Here is a 14311-nt window from a genome sequence, read left to right as displayed (position 1 = left end):
CTACCTTACATTCCCATTAGGTAATGTACAACCGACAGCTTCTCCAATTTCATCTGATGCATAAGCAGCCCAGGGTTTCCTGATGGCCTGCCAAGTGGTCTGGTCCCACAGCTTCCTAACACAAGCAGATGGATATCATTAACTGAACAGGAACTAGTTGGACTGTAACAACTGAGGATCCAACAGAGGCCAGTTGTCCAGAACAGCCTCACAGTTCTTGATGTGTTACTCTAGGTAGTCCTGTAATGGTAGACAAAACGAAACCAGCTGGTCCAGTTCCTTATCATTGTTACACATTGGTCACCTTCTGGCCACTCCAAAGGCTAGTTTAATGTTTTCCAAATGCATCTAAGTTTAGCCTCAGATGAAGTACCTGTTGGCTAGAGTCTAGACTTTTGATGAATCTCTTCATTTGGATAATTTAGTAGGATGGCAGATTAGACAGAAGAGGCAAAAAAAGGGATGATTCAGGCTCTGGCAGATGCAGGAGCAAGGGTGTGCAAAGGGGCCGTGTGAGGAATCTTTCAGTGGGTAAAACGTGTGTGAGGCACGTCTGTTTGGCTGGACTGAGGGATGTACAGAGAGTAACATTGTGGGATATGGCTGGAAAGGAAGGGGTCTGATTGTGGAAGGCCTTAAAAACAATGAGGATAAGAAGGCTGACCTTCTTCTGCAGATAGGCAACAACCATCATTAGCCAAGGTGTTAAAGAGATTTGGATATGTACACTTCTTCTCTCCCTCTGATCTTCCACCAGTGTGTCCAATGGCCACGGGCAAGAGAGACCAGTGACCCAGCCCACAGAACAAAATAGAGTGAGTCAGAGATAAGCAAAACAAGAGGAACATGTCACCCCAGAGTCATGCTCCAGGAAGATGATTCTGTGACACTAGCGATGCCGCAGGAATGAAGAGTGGGTGCCCAGCGCTTTGGATGGTTGTGAAACAGCTTTAGCCCGGTCCAGGGGAGTAGGCCTGAGGTTCCTGAGCACTTCCATCGGGTGCTCTAATGAGCCAAGAGGGATGCAGGTGCCTGAGCAACTCAGTACGAAGCAATATCCCATGAAACGAGTGCGGGAGCAGGGCTCCTTTCCGACTGTTAAGTGGGTGAAGTAGAGGCCATGAGTACAAGTGAGCATCAGGACACTAGGGGACAGAGCAGAGAGACACAAGTCAGCAGCCCTGCTGTGAAAGTCAAGGGAGACTGTAGGGATAGGACAAGTGTATAAGGAAGCACCATCTGGAAAAAAGAGAGTAAGCAAAAACAGAAATGGTGGTGGTTGGGGGATGTCCTCTGGCTTCTCAGAGAAGCATGAAGCAGGAAAGATAGAGGTCATCATGGGAACTGTGCAGGAGACAGCCCACAAAGTTTTTCTTGTAGAAAAGATAAATAGACGAATGTGCACGATGCTTCCTGTGACTCTTCTTAATACCAGACCCTGAGCCAGTGCTGACTTTCTGTTCAAAGCATCAGTGTTTCATTCTGTTCTGAAGGTAAAGACTTCTAAAGGAATGAGTTGCATGATTAGCAAATGTTTGTTACTTAATGTTTTGAAATGCAGTTAATCCCAAATCAAGGAAACAATTGCTAAATGACACAACTGTTAAGGTACATGGCAAGTGTACAATGAGGTATCAAGTTTGGTACGATCAGAGCATAACATAGACTTCTTACTTAACAGGTCTTAATGTGGTGTACCAATTAGAAAGTGTCTGACTATGCAAAGATCAACTTTAAAATTTAAAAGTATAAAAAGACTATGTATACTCTTAAAATTTAAAGCTGATTATATAATATGCATATATATGTACATATGTGTGTCTTTGGTAATTTTAGTGATTTAGGAAAATTAATCTCAAATAAAAATGATTTAAAATGGTTAAAAAATATGTTCTAAGTATGTATTAAGATAAGCATATTTAAAGTAATTGCTATGATAGAATCTTAATATGGAAATCCTTACTTAAAATGTCTTTGTATAGTCTACCAATTAGAAATAATATGTGTATTACTATGCAAAGATCAACGTTAAATTTTAAAAGTACAGTAAAACTACATATCTTTGGTAATTTTAGTGATTAATGCTTTAATTAAGAGATGAGGTTCATGCAGACATATGCAATAAACTGACATAATTCATCATACTGAAAGAATAACATGATGAATGCATATGTGCACTGTGAATTATACAGCACACATGCAAATTGTATACTCATTATCACACAGAGGCATTATTTTTCCTCCAGTCAAAATGTAACAAATCTTCAAGTATTACTCAATCTACTGCATGACTCTTTAAAAACAAAGTAGTTTGCAGTATCTTTTGTAGAATAAAAATTTAAAGCAAGAAAATCAAGTTAATGGAAATTCAGAGCAGACATAGTTAGTGGCTACATCTCTGTGAGCTAAACTAGAAACAAGTCCCTGTGCTATGTTATCTATTGTTCCGTAGTGTCATTTTAAAATAGAAATCTCAGCACTGGGTATTTTAATAAGGCCTTAGATATGCTAAATTAATATTTATGTACATATGTATGTATGTATTTATTTATTATGTTGAACTGTGATCATTGACTATTTGGAAAAATAGCAACACTGGCTCAGAAACAGTTGCTCAATAAAGGAGTAATTATGTAAAAACACAAGTTTCTGAGATTGATTTGACTTTGAATGAAATGTCCTAAAACGAAGGCAATTTAAACATGACCACACTGGTGCCGAGCACTGATGGGTGTGTGCCTGGTAAGAGTGGATAGGCTCCCAGCGAGAGAACACATGAGTCTGCAGCCCTGAAAAACAGGCTACTGCTGTTTTATCAGCTACTCATCCCACCGCTGAGTTAAGCATCTCTAGGTTAATACAACTTGCAGACAGACTGTTAATCAGGCTTTGGACTGAACTCAGGGAAAATGAGTGAGCCTTTCTTTTCTTCTCCTTTTTCTTAAATATGAAAGTTAAAGTTAACTAAAAGAGGAACAGTGTCTCAGGATTCTCATACTTGTCTATGGACTAAAGAGTTGTTCAAACAGGAACAGTATACACATGAACAAGCAGTACGTCAACCAGTCTTCCCGGTCATTCAGAAAACAGTGGGGTAGAAGGACTTCTTTTAGCAGTGGGAAGATGGCTAAAGATGCTCTGCTTTACAGGTGAGATTGAATCGAGTATGAATCAGAGACAGAGTGCTGTAAAACGGTATTTCAATGCATTATAATCCTCACTCTCAAATCGAACCCAAAGGAAATATTCATAAGACTCACTGTTGTGTGAATCAAACATAATAGTTTCATAGACGGCTTTTTCTCATCTGGGATGATAAGACAATACTCTTACCAATACATTAACTTTACGAAATTTTGTAACAGTTTAAAGATTTCTTGGAAAAGTCTATTTTACTTTTTAATTAAACCTACTTCCCACAAAGGTCGTTAAGGCTCTCCAAAGCACCTTCACTTTCCTATTGCTGACAGGTCTTGAGAGCACGCTTGGGCGCTTCCTTTATCCTTTGGGGAATAACTGAAAGCTCATCTGGGACGAGGCTGCTTCTCTTTTCTTGCCTGATAATTACGGCATTACAATTTATTTCTTCACAGTTGTTACAGACGCAAACCTAAGATCCACAGATCAAGACAACTTTAATTCCTATCATCTCATAAACAAATACAGTTAAGTTTTTCCTAATCATGACTTAAAAAAATAACAAAACTTCCTGAAATAAAATGATAAATGTCTAGAAAGTTAAATTGCAATGGATCTTCTTTGGCTATTTTAACATATGTAAATGATGTACGAAAAATAGAAAAACAATACATTTGGTTAACTATCCTTTCATATAAGTCTGGTAAGTAGTAAATTCATATTAAGACATTTTCCCCAAATCAATGTATAGCCTGAGATTTTTTGGGTTTTTTTTTTTTCTTTTTTTTTGGTGTTGCTTAAAGATAAAAATGTTGCTCTGTGCTTAAACAGCCAAGTAAATGCAGATTTAAAAAGCAAGACAAGTAAGTATTTTTAATTTAAATTTATATGTATTATTTCCAAACAAGATGCATCTAGAAAGAAATACATTTGGTTTCATATTCCTTTAGTTGGGAAGCTGTATCTGTAACTCAAGAAGATGCTTTCATAAACGATTAAAAAAAAAAGCTTAAAACACAAGATCTATGAATGCTTTACAATTCAATTAGACATTTTTGATCAATAAATTTGAGATGTTATTTAGGAATCACACATTACCGGAGTGCTGAGAGATTTCTGTCACATTTTGAATAAATCTTCAGAATTTGGGGCCCTTCTCTAACATTACCAGGGATAATGCTTTTTATTGGGTTAACATATTGGAAGTGCACTTCAGATGATGTTTTTGGATAAACTTTGGAGGTTTTTAAAAAAAAGATGTTCAAGTTAAATCTTATTTTTAAGCAGATATTAGAAGTATAAAAATATTAGACAATGTAATATGTTATAATCTGATATTAAGAACAATAGATTGATGTAACAAGTTCCCACTTTTTTTGAAAGAAATTTTAAGAGTATCAAAAGCAGAGATTTCCCCACCCCAAATATCCACCCTGCAGACTGCACATCCCCTTAAGTCTCTCTCACCGTATGTATTGTGCTGAAATACTTAAAGACAGCCAATCACTTACCCTCTACATGTTTTCAGCGTCTCTAAAAGAAAAAGAGGGTATTCTCTTATGGAGCATAATTCCATGCATAACCTCTAACCTAATATCTGTCTAACAAAAGTAACTGTACTATCTGGGCACTCAGAGTCCTACCACCCACATTCGACCCTCTGTGACCACCTGGAAGTATATTTTGCAGTTCACCTGATGGAATTAGGATGCCACAATCCAGCTGCATTTGGCCCTGGAGTCTCAGGTTCCACCCCCAGTGCAGCACCTCCCCTCCCTGGTTGCTGTGTCTGGTTAAAGAGCCTGCTTGGACTCCTTCTTAAAATGAGCCTGGAATGTCACTGCTGAAGAAGGTGCAACCCTAGGCTGACAAACTGAAACCTGCCAAACTTTCCAAACTTTTTTTTGGTTTTTTTGGCTACTGAGGGACAAATGAAAAACCTGAGACAATTCTGTCTATTTAATAATACAAATATTTAAACAATTCAATTCTGTATATTGAAGGGTCTAAAATAATAAAAATTCAAAAAATTTGTTTTGTATTATTTTGATATTTATTCACAAACCAGATGACATTAAGTAAGCAAATGTTTAGCTATTCCAAGCTTATAAATACCTTTCCTAGGATATATAAAGAAATAATAGAGAATTACATTTTAATCATTAACGGAAAGAAATAAAATTTGGTGTGTCTCTTCACTTTCACTTTTATCTTGAACTTTTAAAAGATCATTTAACAAGACAGACAAGTTTTCATTAAATACAATTTGTGTGGAGCTTAAATATCAAGTTGAACTACTAGGGTGGTAAACCAATTGATAGCAATGTCTTAAATTAAATATCATGTGAAACTTTCTAAGAAGAGATATATATATAGAAAATTTAGAGGATTATAAAATGTTGATGAAAATTACAAGTAGTAGAAAACAGAAAATGAAACTTTAACATATCTTCATGATATTTATATTAAATAAAAACATGAATTAACAAATGTAAAACTGGCTTTGTCTTTTTTCACAACAGCTTTAGCTAATAAAACTTCAAAATACCAGTAAATGAACAAGTTTTGAAAATCCAAAATATGAATGACTTTAAATGGAATCACATGAAGCAAGTGGAAATAGTCACAGATAAAATTATGAAACTCAAATGAAATAAATTCAAAGTGAAAAAAGATGAAGGGCAATTAAGTACCTATTGTGACAATTCGGAGTGGTCAAGGTTTTAAAAGTATGACACAGGAACCTTACCCTATCTATATATGAGTGATAAATGAGGCATTTTGTGTCATTACATTCCCATAAATCACTTTCTTTAACTGCTGACGGCTTTTATCAGATCTAACCTTTTCAAGCTTCTATTAGAGTGCTAACATTTTCAACTTTGACACACGTGCAGTTTACAAATTCTGCAGCTGATTAACTCTGGACAGAAGCTCACTGGCATCATTGTCTTCAAGTTGGGCAAAAACCTTGGGGTCTCAAACATTCAGACACTTACATACAGTACAAAAATCTCAATTAACGTGTGGGGCTGAGCTGTAGTCTTGCTAAGCAATTACTTTAAGTTGGGAAACAAACACGAACGAGACTTCATTTTTTATGAAACAGGTGACCTAGGAAATTCTAATGAATTAAAGGAAGAAATAGAAAAAGAAAGCCTCTGCCAAGGGTTAACTTGTAAAGGAGTGGATATATTTTTGTCTCAAAATGCACATATATATGTTTTTTGGCAGTACTAGGGTTTGAACTCAGGGCCTTGTGCTTACTAGGCAGGCGCTCTATCACTTGAGCCACACTCCAGCAAAGCCTTAAAAAGTTTTTTTGGCAATCAAGACATAATTTCCAAAAATGATTACTAAATTTCAGTTTTGATGCAATCAAAACAAAAAGAGGAAGCCGAAGATGAATACATTCCTGAAGTGAGGACTGCAGCCCCACAGTTTAATACCGACACAACCATTTTAGTGAACGTGATGAAGAAAGGTTGAATGAAACTAAAATATGCATCTTAACTTTCCTGTAAATTCCCAGCATTCTAAGCTAAAGATTATTTTGGCTATTTAGACCAAATAGTCCATTCAGTTGAAAAAGAAAACAAAAGCTCCTCTTCAAGAATGCTTCCTTCTGCAACGGGAATTGTGAGGATGAAGCATGTAAAAAGAACCACAATTTCTGACGAAGTTACTGTCAAAATCTTAATTGTCAGAGGACACTGTCATACATAAAATGAGAATGAAGTACTTACTAGCAACCTGCAACATGACCAGAAGATGAAGCTTAAGAGAATCAAAACAGCGACCTATGTAATGGCACAGAAATAAATATATGTAAGTTGAAATCTTAAATGTTGCAGACAAGAGAAGGTCATGGCTTTATAATGGTTTCAATTTTAATGGCCCCAATTTCTTATGGAGAGTCAAACAGAACAACTGAACTCGACAGTCTGAGGGTTTGGACGGTTACCACAGAACCGTGCACATAGATATGTGTAGGTTAATATTCTTCTGTAAACAGTGCTTACACCCACACATTTGAGTAGATGTTGGTAAGCAGAGAGATACCAGATGTAGAAAAAACTACTGATGGTGACCTTGAAATAATGCTATAGCTTAAAGAAAGACTGTCACTGACAATAATTACTGGACAGAACAAATCTTGATGCTGGTTGTAGGACCACCACAAGCCTGCTGCTTCAAACAGCATCAGCTGTGATAAGAACCCCCAGCCATCAAGCCTGAATCATCAGACCCAGAGACAGACTGCGGAAGAAAAGTAAAGATGTTCACAGAGAACCTCTTGCAGCAGTTTGCCTCGTGCTGATAAATGACGAATCTTAGAAAAATAGTGGAGGAAGGACAATTTTTCCTAACATCACAATCCACACAGTCTCTAATGTCACATTCTAAAGCCTGTCCATGACAAATTAAAAACTTCTTTATTTCACTAATAATGTCACTCATCACAGGTGCTGGGCAGTTACACTTTGACAATTCAGATGTAAATCCTGGTTGCCTCTGAGTATTCATGACAAAGGCATATTTATCATTTAAAACAAAAGGACATGACTTCCTGGTGTTCATATCAAAGACCAGTGATGGATGAGGCCATGCTAATCAAAAGGCAGACTAGAAAGAACACAGATGCTTGCTACTCTGCTGAAGAAAAGACTATTCCCCCCCAAACTTTCCAATATGGTCATTTCAAATTATTTTAAGTGTATAATTTTAGATAGATAGACAAGGGTTTAAAATTCTCAGCTACAGCTTTGTACAATAAAATTAGTATCAGTTTTTCTCCAGCCACAAATTATAGAAGCAAAAATTCTCCAAACCAAGAAAAGATCAAACTCCCAGGGAGTACTAGTTCCTGGGATGTAACCCATGGAGGGAGTTCCAAAATCGGTGCTCTCTCAGTTACTACCTTCAATCCAGAAAATGAAGAGAGAGAGGAAAGTCTATCACCTCAAACTTATACATACCACACTGTGAGCTAAAATCAACACTGGAAACCACACAGAGAGGGTGATTTGAGCGATTTTTCCTGTGTGTGTTTCTGACCAGAGTCTTTGATTTTCATTTCAAGTGTTTTTCAAGTTGAAAGGTATTTAAGAATAATTGTGCACATTTGAAGGTTTATTTAAAACTTTAAACACAATTAATTCTGGAGATTTTCAACATTTGTCACCATTTTGGGTGAGTGAGAACAAAACAAGCATGGGATTCAAGAAAGAAAATATTTAGATCTGAGTCTTGATGGCACTTCCCCCATTCCCCTGATGAAGAGCTGTCATCAGGGCTGGTTAATAGAAATCCAATTTACAAGGCCCTGCTCATTTGAGAGCCTTTCAGAATGTGCAGGATTGCTAGCCCTTCAGCCCTGCAAACAAATGCCTGTGTTTCCAGAGCAGGACTATCTTAACATTGGGAACTGGGAAGACATCACTGCAAGGTGACCTTAAAGAAGGGAGGACAGGGGACAGACAGGCATGGGAGAGGAACTCTCACTGGAAACTGATGTTCCCTGCCAATTTTCAGTGTCACTTTTCAATCCCAATCCCAGAGCAGTACACTTGTTGACATGCTTTTAACAGAATGGTCTACGAGGAAAACAAAACAATACTCCCCCGCCACTCCCCGCCCTTGCATAAAGCCACCCAAAGGGAAAGAACTACTTGTTTACTCCAAAATACTCCAGTGACTTGGTCTTCCCTTTTGATATGACTACCTCCCTCTCAAAATGACAGGGCTGGAGGTGTGGCTCAAGTGGGAGAACACCTGCCTAGCAAGCACAAAGCCCTGAGTCAAACTCTGGTACCGCCAAAAAAAAAGTCCTATGGTCACTTTTAGGATTTGGTACATTTGTTGCAAGAAGAAATTGTGTCATATTATTGTCACTAGTTGGACTCAACCAGCAAATTTGTGTTCAGGTGCAGTCCATTACACACTCCTGAGTTGCATCTGAGCATTTACCACAGTCTATTTTTCTCTGGCCACAGTTAACTATCATGTGTCCTAGTTAGAATAAGTGTGTTCCCTTTTTCAAGTACATACATGCTTCTCAAAGAGGGGGCTGAGAGCTGAGAATTTCAGAGGGTTTAACACTGAATATATAAAGAGGTTATTTACAGAATAACAAAATTCTTTCACCTTTTGCCCTTTTATGAAAAATTTACTGGATGCCTAATATATTTAATATTCAATAGCATGTGAGAATAATTTTTATGCAACTCTGATAGTTAGAAAGATAGATAACTCAATTATTAGATCATCTATCAAAATATTCAGATGTAGAAGAGGCTACTAAAAAGATTGATGACTGAAAAAGTCCACTGACTCTCTAGCCATCACATCCATGCATTCGGCCAGACAACATTTTTCGCTGCCTTCACGAGCAAGCTTCATTAGCCATCACTCCACTGAAAAGAGTTTATTATGAGGCTGCCATTTTGGCAAGACTATTATTTAGATGATAAATGCTGAGGGGGAAAAAGTATGTCTCCTTTTTTTTTAAGCAAAAGATGAGCCTTTCTGACAGATAAAACAAACACCATCTACATTTCTAATTAACTTAAATTTGGCAGATACAAATATAGGTCAGTTAAAGCTAGGATGTTATCTTCTGTCTGAATTTTACCCTTAATTTGTAAAATGTAAATTAACTAATTAGAAGAAAACCAGCATGATTAGTGACAAATGCTTCAGCTGGGTCTTTGCTTCTTGACATTTATGATCAACTATAATGAATTATTGCTTTTTAAAATAATTGATAGAATTTTTTTCTCATAACAAAGAAAGAACTCTTACTAAGAATTTATAAAACCAGGCCAGGAACCTGGTGGTAAAACAGAACCCTATAGTGTGCTTTATGAGGAAGCCATGTAGATAGGTCGGATTATAAGGAATGGGTTAATTTATGTCTGTGTACTTATGAGTGAATTTGGAGGAAAGAAGAGTGTGGGTATTAAGTCGCTAGTAAGCCCAGTTAAAAAGACTGCTTTCTCTACTGGGCAACATGCCTAATGCTGGGCTCTACTATAGTTGTGGTGATTTGCTGTGTGCTCCAACAATTAAGGAGAACAGCACTGGGCTGAGGTCACACTGTTGGCTGGAGAATGATTAGAAAAGAGAAAGGATTTATCCAACTGAGTTTCAGCGGGAAGAACTGTCACTGCTAAGTAGAATTACTCCATGTAGTAGTTGTGAAAAGAGACTGTCAACTACCCCTATGCAAAGAAAGATGCTACTATGAGAAGGATAGATAGAAATGTCAACTGAAAATTACACAAACTCCTGAAAGGAAAGGTATGTGGGGTGGTGGGGCCCTGCTTTGCACAGTGGATATGGGACCAGGCCTGGGCACAGAGCAGGATGGGGTTGTCTGCTCCCATAGCTCACAAATTTACAGATCTGATCTGAACAAGGAAACCAGGGAAACTGGGGCTGAAACCTGGCTGTGAGACAGGTAAACGAGGAGTGCTCACTGTCAGTGGTGGGCACAACATTCTAAGAACAGGGCAACATTAGAAATGATGGAGCATACAGAAAGAAAAATGATTCAAACAAACCAGATTATATCTAGGATGTAACTAGAAAGGGTCAGAGATTATGCAAAATGGGAACAGGAAATTAAGTCATCAAACTTTCAACCCTAATTGTACTTAAATATTTATCTTAGACAAAAACATCCTAATTTAATTTAGCAGTTATCACATTTGGAGACAATGTGACCTAATACTTGAACACTCTGGTTTCCAATATGTTGACAAATACACAAACCTTTCTGCACTGTGTGGTCTATGTGCAACCCAAGTGTGAGCTAAAGGTCTGAGGAATTCTACTGCACTTACCTTACACTGACCAGCTGTGGTAGCAGCAAAAGTAACTTTCTGAATAGCTACTTCTGATTTTTAAATGGATTTTTAATAAAAGCATTAATTACTTTTATGTTTTAGAAGTTCATTAGCAGTAAACATCTTTCTTCCTGTCTTCATACCACTGTGATAATGAATTAAGAAATACTATGGGTGACGAAAGCCCTGCTTTTCACAGTACATCAATTAACAGAGAACATCGCATTTGCACCGACATGCTGTCTGTCTCTTGATGGAATTTTGGCCTCTGCCTAACTCTTCGCCCTCTGAACACATGATATACCTGCAAGTCTATTACCTCAAAAGCTGCCTAAGAGTCACCTCTGTGTACACTAACCTTAGGCTTTAGAGTAATCCTCAAACATCTGAACTCCAATAAATTGGTTTCTAGCACAAAGATAAAGAAAGACTATAAAGCATTATAGCATACAGACCTCATTTGTTTAGATTTTCTCTTGCTAGCTATTAACAATCTCCACTTGCATTTGTCCTCTTGAAAAACTAATTTTTTTAATTAAAAGCAGTAATAGCTCCAAGATAGGTTTTCAGCTTTATGGTAACTGGGGGAAAAAAGGGTCTAGGAAAATTTAAAAAGCAATCATTTATACCCATTTACATTGCTTACTATTTTTGCATTGAAGGAAGCACTTCCTGCTGAGAACTGTGTTATTTCTGAAGGAAGAGAAAGGCAAAGACAGAAATGCGTTGAGTGTCAGGTATCCCGACCAAACCTGGGTCCCTGGGTGTCGCGGGAAGGTCAGACCCGTTCAGCATTGTGCTGGTGTGTCAAAATACATCAACAAACCATCACACCGAGGAAGAAGAATGACCTTTCAGCTCTTTGCGTTTGGGCTGCCAAAGGAGCCCTGGCTGTGGGGTATGCATGAATGGTTTTCCTAGCTGCCTGACAAACGCAACTCCCAAGGTTTCTTTCAAGTGTGACTGTTATAAGGTCTAGATTCTTATATTTTGGTACAACTTTCTAACATATATAACTCAATGCAAGTAGACAAAAGTTATTTTATAAATATTCAAATGCAAGAGTAGAAGGATGAGTGTCATTAAGTTTAGAAATAAATTTATTTGCTATGTCCCACATACTGTTAATCAAGTTCTTTCAACTTTACTGTGGATGTCACATAAAGCAGTGCTCTACTCTCCTTGTGTAAAACTACTTCAACTATTTCTACTGTGAATTTGCTCCAGCACGGGGACTCCTGTCCCACACACATCTCAAAACATCGCAGCTGAAGCTATGGCTCACCTATGTTATTCTCCGCTCCCAATTCTTTGGTGACTCCATCATTTCCCACCCACCACCAATACTAAGACCTCAAAGTCAGGGAACACAGACAACACTTGCCAAATTCTGTAAATTCTGTCTTGACAATCTCCTCAGGTTTACATGGTGCCTGTTCATTTCCACTCCACCACTAGAATTTGGAAACCAGTGGGTTATTTCAATCTGCATGGCTATGAGAGCAGTAGTGTTCCTCTCCTCAGTTTTCCATTCCTGTCCACTCTAAGCATGGCTGCCATAATATTCACCCTAATGTTAGGCCCTGCTCATTCCACACTTCTACTCACAAAACTCCCTGGGCTTTCTAGCTCTGTAACCTTGTCCTGGGCAAATAATGTCCTCATGCCTCAATTTCCTCGTAAGAAACAGGGTAAAATACTAGCGTTTACTTCATAGGATCAATATGTGGATTAAACTGGGTATAACAAATATAAGTGCTTAAAACAGAGGGTCAGGATAGCTGGTGCTCAGTGTCAGTTGAGCTATGTACATGTTTTGTTCCCTTCCAGATTGAATTAAGTTCCTTAAAAGCAAGATTAGGTTTTGCTCACTCCAGTATGCCCTACAATGCATGAAATAGTGTCGCTACATAGAATGAACTCAGTAAATGTGTACTGAATTTAATCATATATCTATGCTAGTACTGATGGACCAGTCTGCTGGAATTTGTTGTATTAGGAATTTGTAGTGGTGGAAACTCATTTTACATGAAAACAATGACAGGCAATTGGGATCGATCAAATACTATACTCTAGTGTTCAGTATGGTTTTCATAGTGGCCTTGAGCCCACCACAAATAGTTTCGTTATCATCTTCACTATGAAGTGCTTTGAAATGGTCATAGTGGAAGCCATCAAGGGTAATTAAGGTAGCCTCCCACGATAGCTTTATGAGCCCCTCCAAAATCTTCTTTACTAAACAAAAGGATTTGCTTTAATATTAAATTCATGATCACTTGGAATGAGATGGGGATGTGGTGTGGTCAGCATTGCTGCCAGTAACTAATGGGATGGAGATGGCAAAATGAACATAAAAGAGAAGCAGGAAGAGGTTACAAGAGAACTTGGTGGTAGAACCCTAGTAAGAGTGAACAAAACCCAGAGAACGTCAGTGTCAGGGATTCGTCTAGGAAGGGAATAAAACAAGAGAAAGGAATTCATAAAAATCTTAAGAGTTGACCGAAAGAAAAACACAGATGAAGACAAGTGGCTCGTGTTAATGGGTACAAGGAATTCAAAGCAGGAATTTAATTTTTATAGAATATGGCAATGGCAAACATCCCGTTTATTCTAGCTCCCAGTTGACTCTGGAAGTCATACACTTACATGAAGTAGACTTCATACAGATGAGTATAAGGTATGCAAGCTGTATTCCTGACTCCCTTTCCATCCCCCTCACGGGTGAGGAGATAAGCAAGGGCAAAGTAGGACAACGTAGGTCACCATTGCTGGAGATTCCTGAGTGATACCAAACAGCAGTACTTCCAGTACTCAGAGGAAAAGGGAGACTAGAGGATTAACTGCCACGAACAGGGTTTCATCTCACCAAAGGAGGGCCTGTTTTACTTCAGTCCAGCAGCAGCAGAAGTCTCACTGAGTGCCACCAAGAGATAATCAGAAAAAGCTGCTATCAACCACGTGCTTATCATCCAATCCCTGGCCTTGATAATACAAAGTCTTCCCCCCTCCCCTTTTTTTTTTGGCAAAAAGTGCTAACTGACCGAAAGCTGTCATTCTAATCCTTAGAAGTCTGAGCAAAAAAGGAGAATATACTGATGCCTTCAAGAGAAAGAGGTCAAAACAAAGAAACATGGAGGTCTGCATAGAATTTCTGCCTACCCATTGCTAATGCTTAAAAATTTTATTTATAGCAACAATGAAATGTATAAAGACAAAAGATTATGAGATTAGTGCTGAACATGACAAACTAGTTTATAATCTACTACTGTGTGTCAAAAGTGTAATTGAGAAATTGCTACTTGCAACCAAGATGGGGCTAACAG

The 14311-nt window shown here is 37.9% G+C and overlaps 1 protein-coding gene across 7 annotated transcripts in view; it reads right to left on the bottom strand.

The window, feature by feature from the left end:
• Cdin1 (CDAN1 interacting nuclease 1) overlaps positions 1-14311 on the bottom strand; it is a 203704-nt gene that overhangs the window by 68866 nt on the left and 120527 nt on the right. The window contains exon 11 of one of the 7 annotated variants that reach the window (XM_074065614.1): positions 6885-6938. The exons of the other annotated variants lie outside the window; for them this stretch is intronic. Coding sequence (XP_073921715.1) covers positions 6926-6938 — 13 coding nt within the window. The 3' untranslated portion in view covers positions 6885-6925. The remainder of the gene's footprint in view (positions 1-6884; positions 6939-14311) is intronic. 7 annotated transcript variants of the gene reach the window in all.

This window comes from Castor canadensis, chromosome 2, assembly GCF_047511655.1.
Source record: "Castor canadensis chromosome 2, mCasCan1.hap1v2, whole genome shotgun sequence".
Lineage (NCBI taxonomy): Eukaryota > Metazoa > Chordata > Mammalia > Rodentia > Castoridae > Castor > Castor canadensis.
This window is presented reverse-complemented; position numbering and strand designations above follow the sequence as displayed.